At 45.7% G+C, this 12,681-nt stretch overlaps 1 protein-coding gene across 1 annotated transcript in view; it reads left to right on the forward strand.

Moving 5' to 3' along the window:
- Positions 1–12,681, forward strand: part of DCAF8 (DDB1 and CUL4 associated factor 8) — a 101,212-nt gene that overhangs the window by 70,529 nt on the left and 18,002 nt on the right. Inside the window, exons 11-13 of the mRNA XM_029580107.1 lie at positions 363–493; positions 1,998–2,117; positions 9,079–9,195. Of these exons, the coding sequence (XP_029435967.1) occupies positions 363–493; positions 1,998–2,117; positions 9,079–9,195 (368 nt within the window). The remainder of the gene's footprint in view (positions 1–362; positions 494–1,997; positions 2,118–9,078; positions 9,196–12,681) is intronic.

Below are 12,681 nucleotides of genomic sequence, written 5' to 3' on the forward strand. Positions count from 1 at the left end.
TCTAGTAGTTCTCCCACCAGTCTGGACCAACCCATCCTAGAGGCAGTTGTGACATTTTTTTGTTCCAGTGTCTTGTCTTTTTTTTATTTTTTTTAAATTGTGCACTCTGTTAGTATTTTTCATTGATAAGGGTGAGACCTGAAACGGCAGATCCAGGTTGTGTAGTGATGGGGAAAATGCATTGCAAGATCTTGGTCTCTAGACTTTTTTTTTTTTTTTACCTAAAGGTATATATAACAAGGTCCAGGCTAGTGTGAGAATTAAAGTAATTCTTTTCCTTTCTCTGGTAAGATGTGCATATCATCAATGGGTTGAAAAGACTTATGAGCCATTCTGCTGCATTGGTCTTCCTTATTTTGCAGTCAAAGGTGTCAATTTCTACGGTCCACAGAGCGAATTTGTCGTCAGTGGCAGTGACTGTGGCCACATCTTCCTGTGGGAGAAATCATCTTGCCAGATCGTTCAGTTCATGGAGGGTGATAAAGGGGGAGTGGTGAGTGTTGAGGGGGGAGTGGGGTTTGTTAATAAATATTAGATATTTACAAGGCTCTAAATTCGTCATGGAAACCCTGAAAACCAGAGTTTGTACACCAGCTACTTACTGTGGACCAGGGATCCCCAAATCCGGTTCTCGAGGACTGTGACCCAGTCAGGTTTTCAGGATTTCCCCACAAATAAGCATGAGGTATATTTGCATACAGTGGAAGCAGTGCATGCCAATAGACTCACTCTTTGAAAACCAGATCCTCGAGAACCGGATTTGGGGATCCCAGGCTTTTGAGATCTGTATTTAAGGTGAGGCTTGCAGCATGGTCAGGAGCCAAGAGCCAATCCCGGACTTGGTTCTGTTTCCTTGCAAATTTTGTGTCTGGCTGGATTACAGAATTTGTGCAGGCTGTGTGCGGCAGGGGACTGCATCCATTGTCCAGTATTCTAGTTCATTACTGTCTGCTAAGCCATGCTGGGCTGAAACCCAAGACACCTTCTTAGACAGAATGAAAATTGATTATGGTTGCTTAATGTACACAGGAAATCTCTCAGGAGATGTATCCATTGTAAACAAATTGGTGTCTCTCTTTGAGCAGCTTAGCAGAGGAATCCTTGGAAGTCTCCCTAGCAAAGAAATGTCTAAGGGATCATAGTGGAGATCCCTGATAGATGATTCATGTATGCATGAAATGGGGGAATATTTTTTTAGTGCATACCCCTGGTCTGTGGTGTAAGATGGATAAAAACAAAGTTGTTTTATTTTTACACCTCCCGTCTAGGCTGGCTTTAAGCACAGCAGCATTTTCCATATTTAAGTGTCATAGAAAAGGTGGTGAATTTTTTTTTAATTTAAAACTTGGGAGGGCTCCCTTCATCCCCCTGGTGCATCACAAACATGTTGGCCCACCATGAGCCATGATCCTATGAGATTACCAGAGAAGGCATTGCCTGGCTGCTCGACTCCAGGCCACCAGGGCTGGTTTTCAGGGTATCACTGATGAATTTTTGGTAAGATTGTGTTTGGACGAAGGGCCTTGTCAATTTTGCAAAACGTGGTTACCCTGAAACCCGGGCCTGTTTGTGGATTGCAGGGACTGTGTCTCTAGCTTACAGGCTCTCCAGGGCTGTAGAGCATTATCTGCTCCATTCCTGATAGACCTTGCCTAAAATAGAGCACCACTAGGTGTTTTATCAAAGGTTTACCTCAGCATGAATGTCAAGTTTTCTAAACATTTTGGAGTAATTTCTAGATTACTAGTCATTGATGATCTTGTGAATTTTTGCTGTAATTTCTTGTCTTCTGGGCCCGTGCCCTGCTGGATTGGCTTTTGGGATCGATAGGGCAAGTTTTCCATTCTGTGGCACCCTCTTCCTCTGTGCCTCAGGCTTGTCATTTCAAGCACCACCAGTTGCATGCTTTTTTTTTTATTATTATTTATTATTAGGGTTGTCTGAGCATGTCCAGAATCGAAAATCCAATGTGACCGTTTTCCGCATGCATCTTGCAGGTAAACTGCCTGGAGCCGCACCCTCACCTACCTGTCCTGGCCACCAGCGGGCTGGACCACGATGTAAAGATTTGGGCACCTACGGCAGAGACGCCAACAGAACTCTCGGGGTTAAAGGATGTGAGTTTTATCTACATTAGCCATGATCTTGGATTCTATGTCTGTCTGCTCCATAAGGACTTCAAGTCATACCTGCTCAGTTCTTGGATACTAATCACTTAGTGCTGACAACAACACAGATTATTCATGGTGTCGTTAGAGTGCTGATCAGTTAATTATCTGTGTCCTAAGAAGGCTGGAAAAATCCTGAATTAAATAATCCATTTTCATTGGCTAGTACCTGAGAAGATGTAAATGTAATTGTAACTAGGGCACCGAGCAGTTGCGACCTTGAATTCGTAAAGCAGCCCTACACAGGGGATTGTAGAGCTGTTTCCTTTTGTTTCAGGAAGTTACTTTTAACTGTGTCGAAGCCATTCCAGAAGTTCCTGAAAAGTAGTTTGTGTTATGTGCGTGGGTGGGACTGGAATTATTCATTGTGCAAGAGTGAAGTCACCCTTTCCAGATGGTGCTTATCTCATCCAAGCTTTCAGAAAACAGTGCGTGTAGCGGCTGCTGCTGCTGCATTACAGTGCACGGTGCTGTGCTGTGCTGCGGTACAGTGCTGCTCGGGAGGTTAACAACTCTAGCCATGATGATGCACAAGTCCCTGCTCCTTACCTGTCTTAGTACAGTGTAATCTGAGGGGACCTGGTCACAGTACTGTCCATACCTTCCCTGTGACACTGTTAAACTAACGAAGCCCTGTCAGTTGCCTCAATTTTGCCTCAAGGCTATTGCTTATTCAGTATTGTAATCCTGATCTGAAGCAGGGAGGCACGACATAGAATTCTTTGCCTGGCACTGCTTAAAACATGACATCGGAAAATGGCCAGTCTGAAGGCTGAGCGACCAGTCTGTTTATGATATGACCATCAGAACCCCAATAACTTTTGTAAATAGGGAGACTGGTTTTTTTGGAATCAGGTTTCTGAGCTCTCTGACAGCTTGTCAGTGCCTTTACAAGACCACTGGTGTTCAGAGTCATATCCTAGCTCAATGGTGAAGTGATCCGCAATCCTCTTAGTTAACTTAAGTATTTAATGCTAAAAGAAGTTACATAAAAATAGTTTTTAAGTTCTGTCCTGCAAGAATACACAGTTCAGTTCAACATTGCCACAAATTGCATAATAAGGTGGAAAACCTTAAAAGCGGTTACCACAGTCTTTACAGTATCACCCAACATTTATCAAACCATAAGCAATGTGCAGAATTGCAATTTTTTTTCTTTTACTGAAGGATCTGTGCATAGCATGGAGGAGGAGGAGAAAGTTGAACAGATCAGCTAGTTGTTTTTAACTCACACCCCGAGTACAGCATGGCCGTTCCTGCGCACCATGAGAAGGGGAGCTCAGAAGAGCGATTTCTACTGTGGGATCCCTTGAGTGATGGCTCTTCTGCCACAGTCCTGAACTGAGCCAAGATAAAGAAGTAGCAGCCCTGAGGCTCCATTGTAGGGGCTCAGGCAGATGTGGGAAGGCAAGGATTAGCGGCCATTTTGCCTGTTTCTTCGGCGGGGCAAGGCAATGAGGCAGAGAATTTGGCTGGACCTCCTCTTCTCACCCTGGTCAAGGGGGATTCGGTTGCTGTGCAGGTCAAGTCAGGGGGTGCTTCAGGAAGACACCGTGTTCAGGAGGAATATTTTCCTCAGGAGTTCATGGTGTTAATGCACAAGCACCATTTTTCATTTAAAAAGGTGCTGCTAATGGTGGGTTCTCTCCAAAACATGACTTCCTCAGGAGGGGCCCCCTGGTTTCATTGCACCCGAAGAGGAAGAAGATAGATTCCAGTGTGGATTTGGGGGCCTCAGACGAAGACTTTATCCCAGAGACTCTGAGGAACACCCCCCCCCCCCCACAAGGGACGGATGAGAATGAGTTCCCGTTAGAGGAAGATGACATTCCATTAGCGGAAAGAGAGTACTTGATGGTGGTTAGGCTCTTTAAGTGAGGAATTGCCCATCATGATTGCTCAAGCCTTAGCGTTGATGTTCCTGGGGTACTGATACGCAGACATAAGGGAGATAGCACAGGGCTGCTTCCAAGGCCTAGTCCATAAGCAAAGCACGTCAAACAGTGCTGTCTGAATTTTCAAGAAGGCTCATCGCCCAGTAAAAATGTTGCTAGCAGTACATTTTTTGTGGGTTGTCATAAGGCTTGGAAAATAGCACGAAGCGGCAGTTGCTATCCTTAAGAGAAACCTCGGGATAACCTGCGCAGCGTGCAGATACAACCATAAGAAGCGTGCTGGGCAGACTGGATGGACCTTTCGGTCCTTTTCTGCTGTCCTTACTGTGTTACTATGAATGTGGCGCTCCTTGTTTGGCAGGGCAAAGGAGTCGGGGCCAATATTCCATCTATTTTGTTGGCCCCAAACAGGAAAAGATGTTTGGATTTTAGGGTGAATGTGGCCTTGCGGGTCCCTCACTTTCATGTGGAAGGAATTCTGGTGCCATCCATATTTGGGTGATTGGTGTGAGCAGAGTGGTAAGGACTTGCAGCAGTTAAGCTAGGTGATACATTTTGTGACGAGCAAGCTGGTACCAGCAGATTTAAATACTGAGACAAAGGTAGGCTAGGGGTGTGTTTGTTTTTTGTTTTTAAACCATGGAGAGAATTTTGAGGCTGAAGGCACGTGTTCAACGGTTCATGCGGTTGAGAATTCCCGTTCTGGGATTATTTTTAGACTAGCCATTAAGCCCGTAACAACGGCTACATTTAAAAAATGTTTTCGGTCCATTTCCTTCCCCTCATTCTCCTTCCACCTCCCCTCCCCATTCTCCTTCCCACCTCTATTCTCCCTCCCTCTCACCTTCCCCCCCCTCACTCCCTCCCCCCTCCCCTTTCAGCTCATCCACAACCCCTTCCCTCGGATGGCGCAGGCGGAAGATCTCCAGGGGGGTTCCTCCCTCCGCATGCGCCGCTGCTGCTACTGCTCCTCCCAGCGCCATTTTTTTTTTTTCAGGCACGCTCCGCTCTGACAGACATGCTCGCCCGCGCATGCGCAGTAGAGCTGCTCTCTACTGCGCGTTTGCGGCACGTCTGTCAGGGCTCCTTTATCTAGTAGATACTGGGTTCCTGAACATACCCAGATCAGTCCAGAGAAGTGGGTTGTGTATCCCTACCAGCAGGTGGAGTCAGAGAGCAAAGAGCTTTGGCCTTTACACTGGATCTGGTTCCTTGGGCATCAAATCATATGAGACTCATTGCAAACTGGTTAAAAGTCAGGAAAATAGAGAATAGGATTAAATGGTCAGTTTTTTCTCAATGGAGAAAGGTAATCAGTGGAGTGCCTCAGGGATCTGTACTTGGACTGGTGCTTTTCAATATATATATAAATGATCTGGAAAGGAATACGACTAGTGAGGTGATCAAATTTGTGGATGATACAAAATTATTCAAAGTAGTTAAATCACAAGCGGATTGTGATAAATTGCAGGACCACCTTGCTAGACTGGAAGATTTGGCATTCAAATGGCAGATGGAATTTAATGTGAGCAAGTACAAGGTGATGCATATAGGGAAAAATAACTCATGCTGTAGTTAAATATTAGGTATCATATTAGGAGTTACCACCCATATGAAAAAGATATAAGCATTTTAGTGGATAGAACATTGAAATTGTTTCAGTGTGCTGTGGCAGTCAAAAAGCAAACAATTTTAGGAATTAGTAAGGAAATGGTAAATAGAATGGAGAATGTCATAATGCCTCTGTATTGCTCCATGGTGAGACCAAACCTTGAATTCTGTGTGCAGTTCTGGTTACTGCATCTCAAAAAAGATAAAGCTCCACTGGAGAAGTTACAGATAAGGGCAACCAAAATGAAAAATGGTATAGAATGGTTCCCCTATGAAGAAAGGCTAAAGAGGTTGGGGCTGTTCAGCTTGGAGAAGAAACAGCTGAGTGGAGATATTTTGGAGGTCTATAAAATCATGAGAGGTCTAGAACAGGTAATTGTGAATCTGTTATTTACTCTTTCAGATAATACATGGACTAGGGGGCACTCCATGAAGTTAGCAAGTAGCACATTTAAAATAAATTGGAGAAAATTCTTTTACATTCAACGAACAATTTAAGCTCTGGAATTCATTGTCAGAGGATGTGGTTAAAGCAATTAGTGTAGCTGGGTTTAAAAAAGGTTTGGATAAGTTCCTGAAGAGAAGTCCATAAACTGCTATTAACCATGTTGACTTGAAGAATAGCCACTGCTTATTACCAGCATCAGTAGCTTGGGATCTGCTTAATGTTTGGGTACTTGCCAGGTACTTGTAGCCTGGATTGGCCACTGTTGGAAACAAGTTGCTAGGCTTGATGGACCCTTGGTCTGATTCAGTGGCAGCTTCCTATATTCTTATGTTCTCTCCTTTCTTGTTGGAATCCTCAGTTGCAGAACTTCAACATCTAGTTACCCTTCGGAGAGAAGCCAGATTGTCTGGGCTGGTGGCTCACGGGTCAATTTGTCGAAAGGAGATTCCAAATTAGGCGATGTTGACAACAGATACCAGTCTGAGCAGCTGGCAGGCTAACTTTCAGGGTCAGACAGTGCATGTTCAGTGGATGTTGGTGGTGGAAACCTCGGGTCCATCAAATCACTTAAGAGAATCGGCAGTAAGCAGGTCTTATGTTTTCAGTCTCTGGTCAGTGCAGTAAGAGTGTTGAACAATGTAACAGCAGTAGTCTATATCAACAGGCGGGGGGGAACCAAGCACTTGGTGGTCTCCTTGGAAGTGGGGGGCGTTGCTCAGTTCAGTGGAGCAGAATTTGTTGGCTCTGTCAGTATCTCATGGGCAGGTGAATTTTTTGAGCAGGCACAGACTGCATTCTGGGGAATGGGAGTTGGCCAATGAGGCTTTTACTCTGATCAGGTCTGGGTGGGGGTGTCTGCAGGTGGACTTGACGGCATTGAAGTGGAATGCCAAGGTGCCCAACTTCTAAAGTCATAGCAAGGAACCAGAATCAGAGGGTCTTGATGCCCTATCTCAGCTGTGGCCTTGGGGGATGCTTCAGTATGTGTTTCTTCTGTGACCCTTAATAGGAAGGGTCCTCGGGTGCATAGAGAAACATCAGGGTCTGGTGATTCTGATGGCAGCAGAGTGGCCCAGGCGAACATGGTTTACAGATCTGGTAAGTCTTCGATGGACAATTCATTACAACCTCTTCATATCCTCAGGCTCCTACATCCGGGTCTAATTTGCTTTAATCATCTCTGTCTCGCTCAGTGATCGCAGATCTCCACTTACAGAGATTGTGGACATACTAACCTCATCTAGAAATCCTTTAACTAGAAGAAATTATACTTGCGAATGAAATAGGTTCTCCAGATGATGTCAACAGAATGCTTTGGACCCATTTTCTTGCGAACTCAAGCTCTGCTAAAATACTTGCTCCACCCTTCTGACTCAGGTCTTGCCACCTCTTCAGTGCGAGTGCACCTCAGCACTGTAGTGGCTTACCACACTCAAGTGGATAGCAAACTAATCCCCACTCATCCGCCGATATTGCGATTCATGAAAGGTCTGTGGCATGTCAGGCCCCCAGTACAAAAACCACCTGTTCGTGGGACCTGAATGTGGGCCTTTCCCACCTAATGAAGCCTCCCTCTGAGGCACTGGAGTCATCTTCTCTAAAGTACTTATCATGGAAGGTGGTGGTTCTCGTCGCAGAGAACGCCAAGCTCTCATCCACTGTCCTCCATACATGCAATTCATCCACCACAGGGGTGCTTCTTCATACTCATCTAAAGTTTCTGTCAAAGGTAATCTCTGCTTTTCACATCAATCAGTCCATTGTACTGCCTACCTTCTTTCCAAGGCTCCATACATACGAAGGCAGAAAAGCCCTCCAAAAGGGCCTTAACATATTACAAAAAAACGGACTCAGCCGTAGTGTCAAACCTCACAACTTTTTGTCTCCTATGACCCCCAATGGGCTAGGAGTAGCAGTCGCCAAATGTTCTTTGTCTAACTGGCTGGCTGAGGGCTTCAAGTCACGGATTTTGTGAAGTCTGATCAAATGAGAGCGAGCCATGGCTGCTTCTGTTGCTAATCTTCGAGGAGTATCTATCAAGGATATCTGCAAAGCTGCAACTTGGTCTTCCGTTCATACCTTTATGTCCCCCCTACTCTCTTGATAACCTCCCGAAGACTCATGATAAATTTGGACAATCAGTTTTGCAAACTCTGCTCATGCTGTAGTCTACACTGCATGGTGTGGGGGATGGGTTGCTAACTAAGTGAACGCTCTGCTGCAACTCAGCTTGGGACCTCCCACTTGTAATGGCTAATTTAGCCTGCTTATCAATGGGAAAAACAAGTTTGTTTACTGTAAATGGTGTTTTCCATAGATAGCAAGCTGAATTGGCCAAGGAAGACCTCCCTCCCTCCCTGGAGCATTGACTACATAGCTAGAATTAGCTCTGCTGTAGACTGAAGAGGCTCACAAGGCAATCCCTGCACAGGTTCAGGAGAGCTCAAAACTCAGTGCCACCAGAGTACCTTATCTACATATAATGGCTAATTCATCCTGCTATCTATGGGAGACAGTTTAGGATAAGCAAACTTTGCTTCTTTTCCAAGTAACCGCCCTCAGGTAAAAGAGGGGTAACTTTCACATATGCTGTCAACCCTGCTTTGTTACTTTTTATTCTATTTTCAATTGATTCAGTCAGAACAGTTGATGTGATTTAATCATCACACCCCGCTTTTGTCTTGCTGCAGAGCACTGAACAATAAACACTATACCATCTCTGGAAAGGAGGAGATAGCATTTTACTCAAAAGTGAATTATTCTCTTGTAGTTGAAAGGCTTTGCTGTTCCTTGCCCAGCAGTGCTTTGATACTTGGCTGCTGGGCCTGTCTAAACTGGGACTTCCCACTGGCAGCCAGGTGCCCCCCCCCCCCCCCCCCCACAAGACAAGCTGAGAACTGTAGAGAAAATACAAACACGCTCTCTCCCATTTTAAATTTTTTTTTTTTTTTTTAAGGTGATTAAGAAAAATAAGAGGGAACGGGATGAGGACAGCCTACAACATGCCGATCTCTTTGACGGGCACATGCTTTGGTTCCTCATGCACCACCTGAGACAGAGGCGCTCACACAGGGTAAGTAAACTTGTTTGTGTGGTGCTGAAGGCCTTGCAGATAAGGAGAATCTGTTGGGTGTCTTGACATGACCATAGTTCATTTTCCTTGCAGAAAGAAATTAGTTTGATCTGTTTGTTGTAAAAGGTGGAGGGCAGACTCCAGTGCACTAGCTATTTGCAGTCTCTGAGCTCCAATATCTGATGTGAAGGTCTTGCTCCTGACTTCATTTCCCCCCCCCCCCCCCCCCCAATTCCTTCCAGGGTAGGATCCCACTCAGCAGAGCTGAGAAAACCCAGGTCCTGGTTTAGTAAATCTGGGGAAAAAAAAATGCAAACACCTGGAGAGTAAAGGTGTGAAACAGAGAAGAACATTGGGAAGAGCTGCCCTTATAAATTGCAAGACTGGATTCTTGCCTATTTTAAACAGATAGCTACAGATATTCAGGCTGATGCAATAGGGGATTAACATGTCCAAAACACGCGTCCAAACCCCACCCCCGCGAAGGTAACGGCGCTCATCATATGCAGATGCATGTTGATGAGGCTATTAGCTATTCTCCCCCAATTCAAAAAAAAAAAAAAAGTGCGCCTGATGTGCCCATTTTAACCTGCAAAAATTAATGCCTGCCCAGAGCAGGCTTTAATTCTTGAGGAGCTCAATATTAAGTCGGAGGAACCAAAATAGGAGAATTAAAAAAAAAAAAGTGTGCCGGCGGTCAGGTTAGGAAAAGGGAAGCTCAATTAACAAGCGTCCATTTTCCTAACCGGCTGATAGCCATCTCTCCTGGGCATCCACTGCCAAGGAGGTGCTAGGGACGCGCAATTTACCCTAGCATCTCCTTATTACCACGGCACCCAATTTTAAACATTAGATCGGGCCCCTGGGAGAAGTGGATTGGTGTGCGTTAAGGGAATGGTCTTTCAATCATTAGTGCCCGTTTAACACAAGCCGATATTGTGTGTTTTGTTTAACGATTCTTATATACTGCAATTCTGTTTTATCCATTGCAGATTACAAAATACATACTGCAACAAAATCATACATTCCCTGTACATACCCACATCAGTCTAGACTCTTGGGTTCTGCCTCCCTGCCAGCAGGTGGAGACAGAGAAACTCTCACTAATACTCCACATAATCCAGTGTGCCACCTGTAGTCCCTCAGTAATTCTGTCTCCAATAGATGGTAGATGCTGTCTGTATATAAACAAAAGAAAAAAAAAAAGATAATTTCCTCCCGGGGATTGTTAAGTCCTGGTGGGCCCCCCCCCCTCCCCCACCCTGATTTGAGGCAGACAGAGGGTTGGTGACCCTTGATGGTAGCTCACTTTGAGATTCAATGGGGATGTATATCTGGTGGTCCAGATTCCTCATCCCCCACGAGACAGCGTTGGTTCCATTGGCAGCTCTGCAATTTGGGTCCCATCTGAGCAGGGAAGTATTGAATTTCTGTTCCTTCTTATTCTGAGGTTAGTTACGGTTTTAAAGCTTGTTTTTAAAAATAAAAGCAAGCAAGAGCAACTGGGAAGCAGTGGAATCACTCGGGGCCTTGATTGCTGTTTCAGAACTGGTCACCTGGGGGTTTCCTGAGGTTCAGGTGAACGGGGTAGCGATAGCAGTGCGCTGCTTAGGCCTCGTGGCAATAGCGCGAGGCAGAAAGTGATGTTCTGTGCAGACTTGCGGTTGCGCTTAAAAGCAGATGGCTTGTACTCTGTGTGCATCCCTGGTGGGGAAGGCACTTCAGGGGAGCCCAGCACTAGACAGACAGCTAAAAGAGCCTCACAGGTGATGGGGTCTAGCATTAAGGCTTTCTCCATCAGCGCAGGAATGGTGGCCATTTTCTATTCCCTAGTAGTAACAGCAAGAGAGGCAGGGAAACCCCTCCTCCGTTATTGCCTGCAGTTCCCTGTCCTGCGGAGGTGCAGAGAGGCACTTGCACTGAGGAGAAGTCTTTGGTTCCGGTTTTAATTTGCTTATACTCAAAGCTTGTTTAGTAGAACAGGCAGTGGGGGATGCTGGTTCTCAGCCCTAGTCTCTAGGGTTTCTCGGCCGGTCAAGAGTCTGAGCTATTGAGAAGCTCTTCAGGCCTTCGGTGATTTTCGGTGCCAAATGTTGAACAGATCCGGGTCTAAACATGCTGAAGGTTAGGCAGGCTTTGCTTAGCCATGTAATAGGCCATGGTGGCAGTTCTTTTTCTGCTCACATAGGCGTGTGTGCGAAGTGGTTGCATGCACAAGGTCTTGTGCGCATAAGGCCGCAGCCTAGATTCAAGCGCATACATCCATGACCTAAACTTGAGCACGTATTTGCGCAGGTACTTTTGCGCATAAGACCACAGTCTAGGCGAGCACATATTTGTGCAGGTACTTATGTGCGCACGACCGCGACTTGGTCTTGAGTGCATATTTGCGCACATCCTAGAGAGGTACGCACGTATGTCCGGGTGGTATTGGGGTGTGCACTGGAGGTCACCTAGAGCCAAAATTCAGGAGAGCTAGGCACCGGGGACGAACAGATCCAAGCTATCTGTGAGGCTTGCCATCTGAGAGCAATTCTGTCCTCTCTCTGTGTCACTGCTGTTTAGATGCTCAAAGCGATTTGACTACTACAGCTTTTGCCCATGTTGGGACATCCCATCGGCCTGTGGTGTCTCTGGAGGGGAGTGGAGTGGGAGACAAGGCAATGTTTAGTTCTCCTCCTCTCTAGTTCCCGATGGCAGAAGCTTCCCCGAGAGAGCAAGGTTGGACCTATGGGCTCCGGTGAAGATCCATCCTTCTGAGTGGAATGTTCCAGGGCCTGCAGGCCTTTCTGCAGGGTGCCAAGTGAAGGCGAAGCAACCTGTAGAGATCGCATGCTTAGGCTTCCCATTTGTCAGTCACAGGGAGGCTGTCCCTGGTAATGTTTAAGGGGGATGTGGATCATGAGACATCGGAGGATTCCAATAAGGAATTGGCTTTTCCCCTCTTTATCCAATTTATTTATTTATTTATTTATTTTGCATTTTTATATACCGACATTCTTGTATCAGATACAAATCATACCGGTTTACATTAAAAACAGAGTATGCAGGAAAATAGGTTTCCTAAGTCAAATACATTAAACATATTTAATAAACAAAGGATTACTAAACACTATGAAAAAGGTTAATTAACAAAGGAAAACTTAAGGGAATTAAAATAAGCGTAGCATGATGACGTCAGGGGGGGGCGGGTCTCTTCATCCCTGAGTTCACAGCATTCTCAGTTTCAGCGCGAAGTGTTTTTTCAAATTTTTTGGTCTCTTTGGTCTCTCTTTCTCTCAGCGATTGCCCCTAAAGGTGCCTGGTACTGGTGGGCTGCCCCTCCGCACCACTGCCTGGTGGAATGTAGCCGTTTACCGGCTCGCCGCTGAGCGTGATGAGTTAATTGGCCTTCAGTGAAATGCCCCAGAGGCAAGTTTTAAAAAGGAGGAGAACCAATTTTCCTATATTCCATCTATTTTGTGGTTTGGGGTGGGGGAGGGGGGG

Source organism: Rhinatrema bivittatum, chromosome 16, assembly GCF_901001135.1.
Source record: "Rhinatrema bivittatum chromosome 16, aRhiBiv1.1, whole genome shotgun sequence".
Lineage (NCBI taxonomy): Eukaryota > Metazoa > Chordata > Amphibia > Gymnophiona > Rhinatrematidae > Rhinatrema > Rhinatrema bivittatum.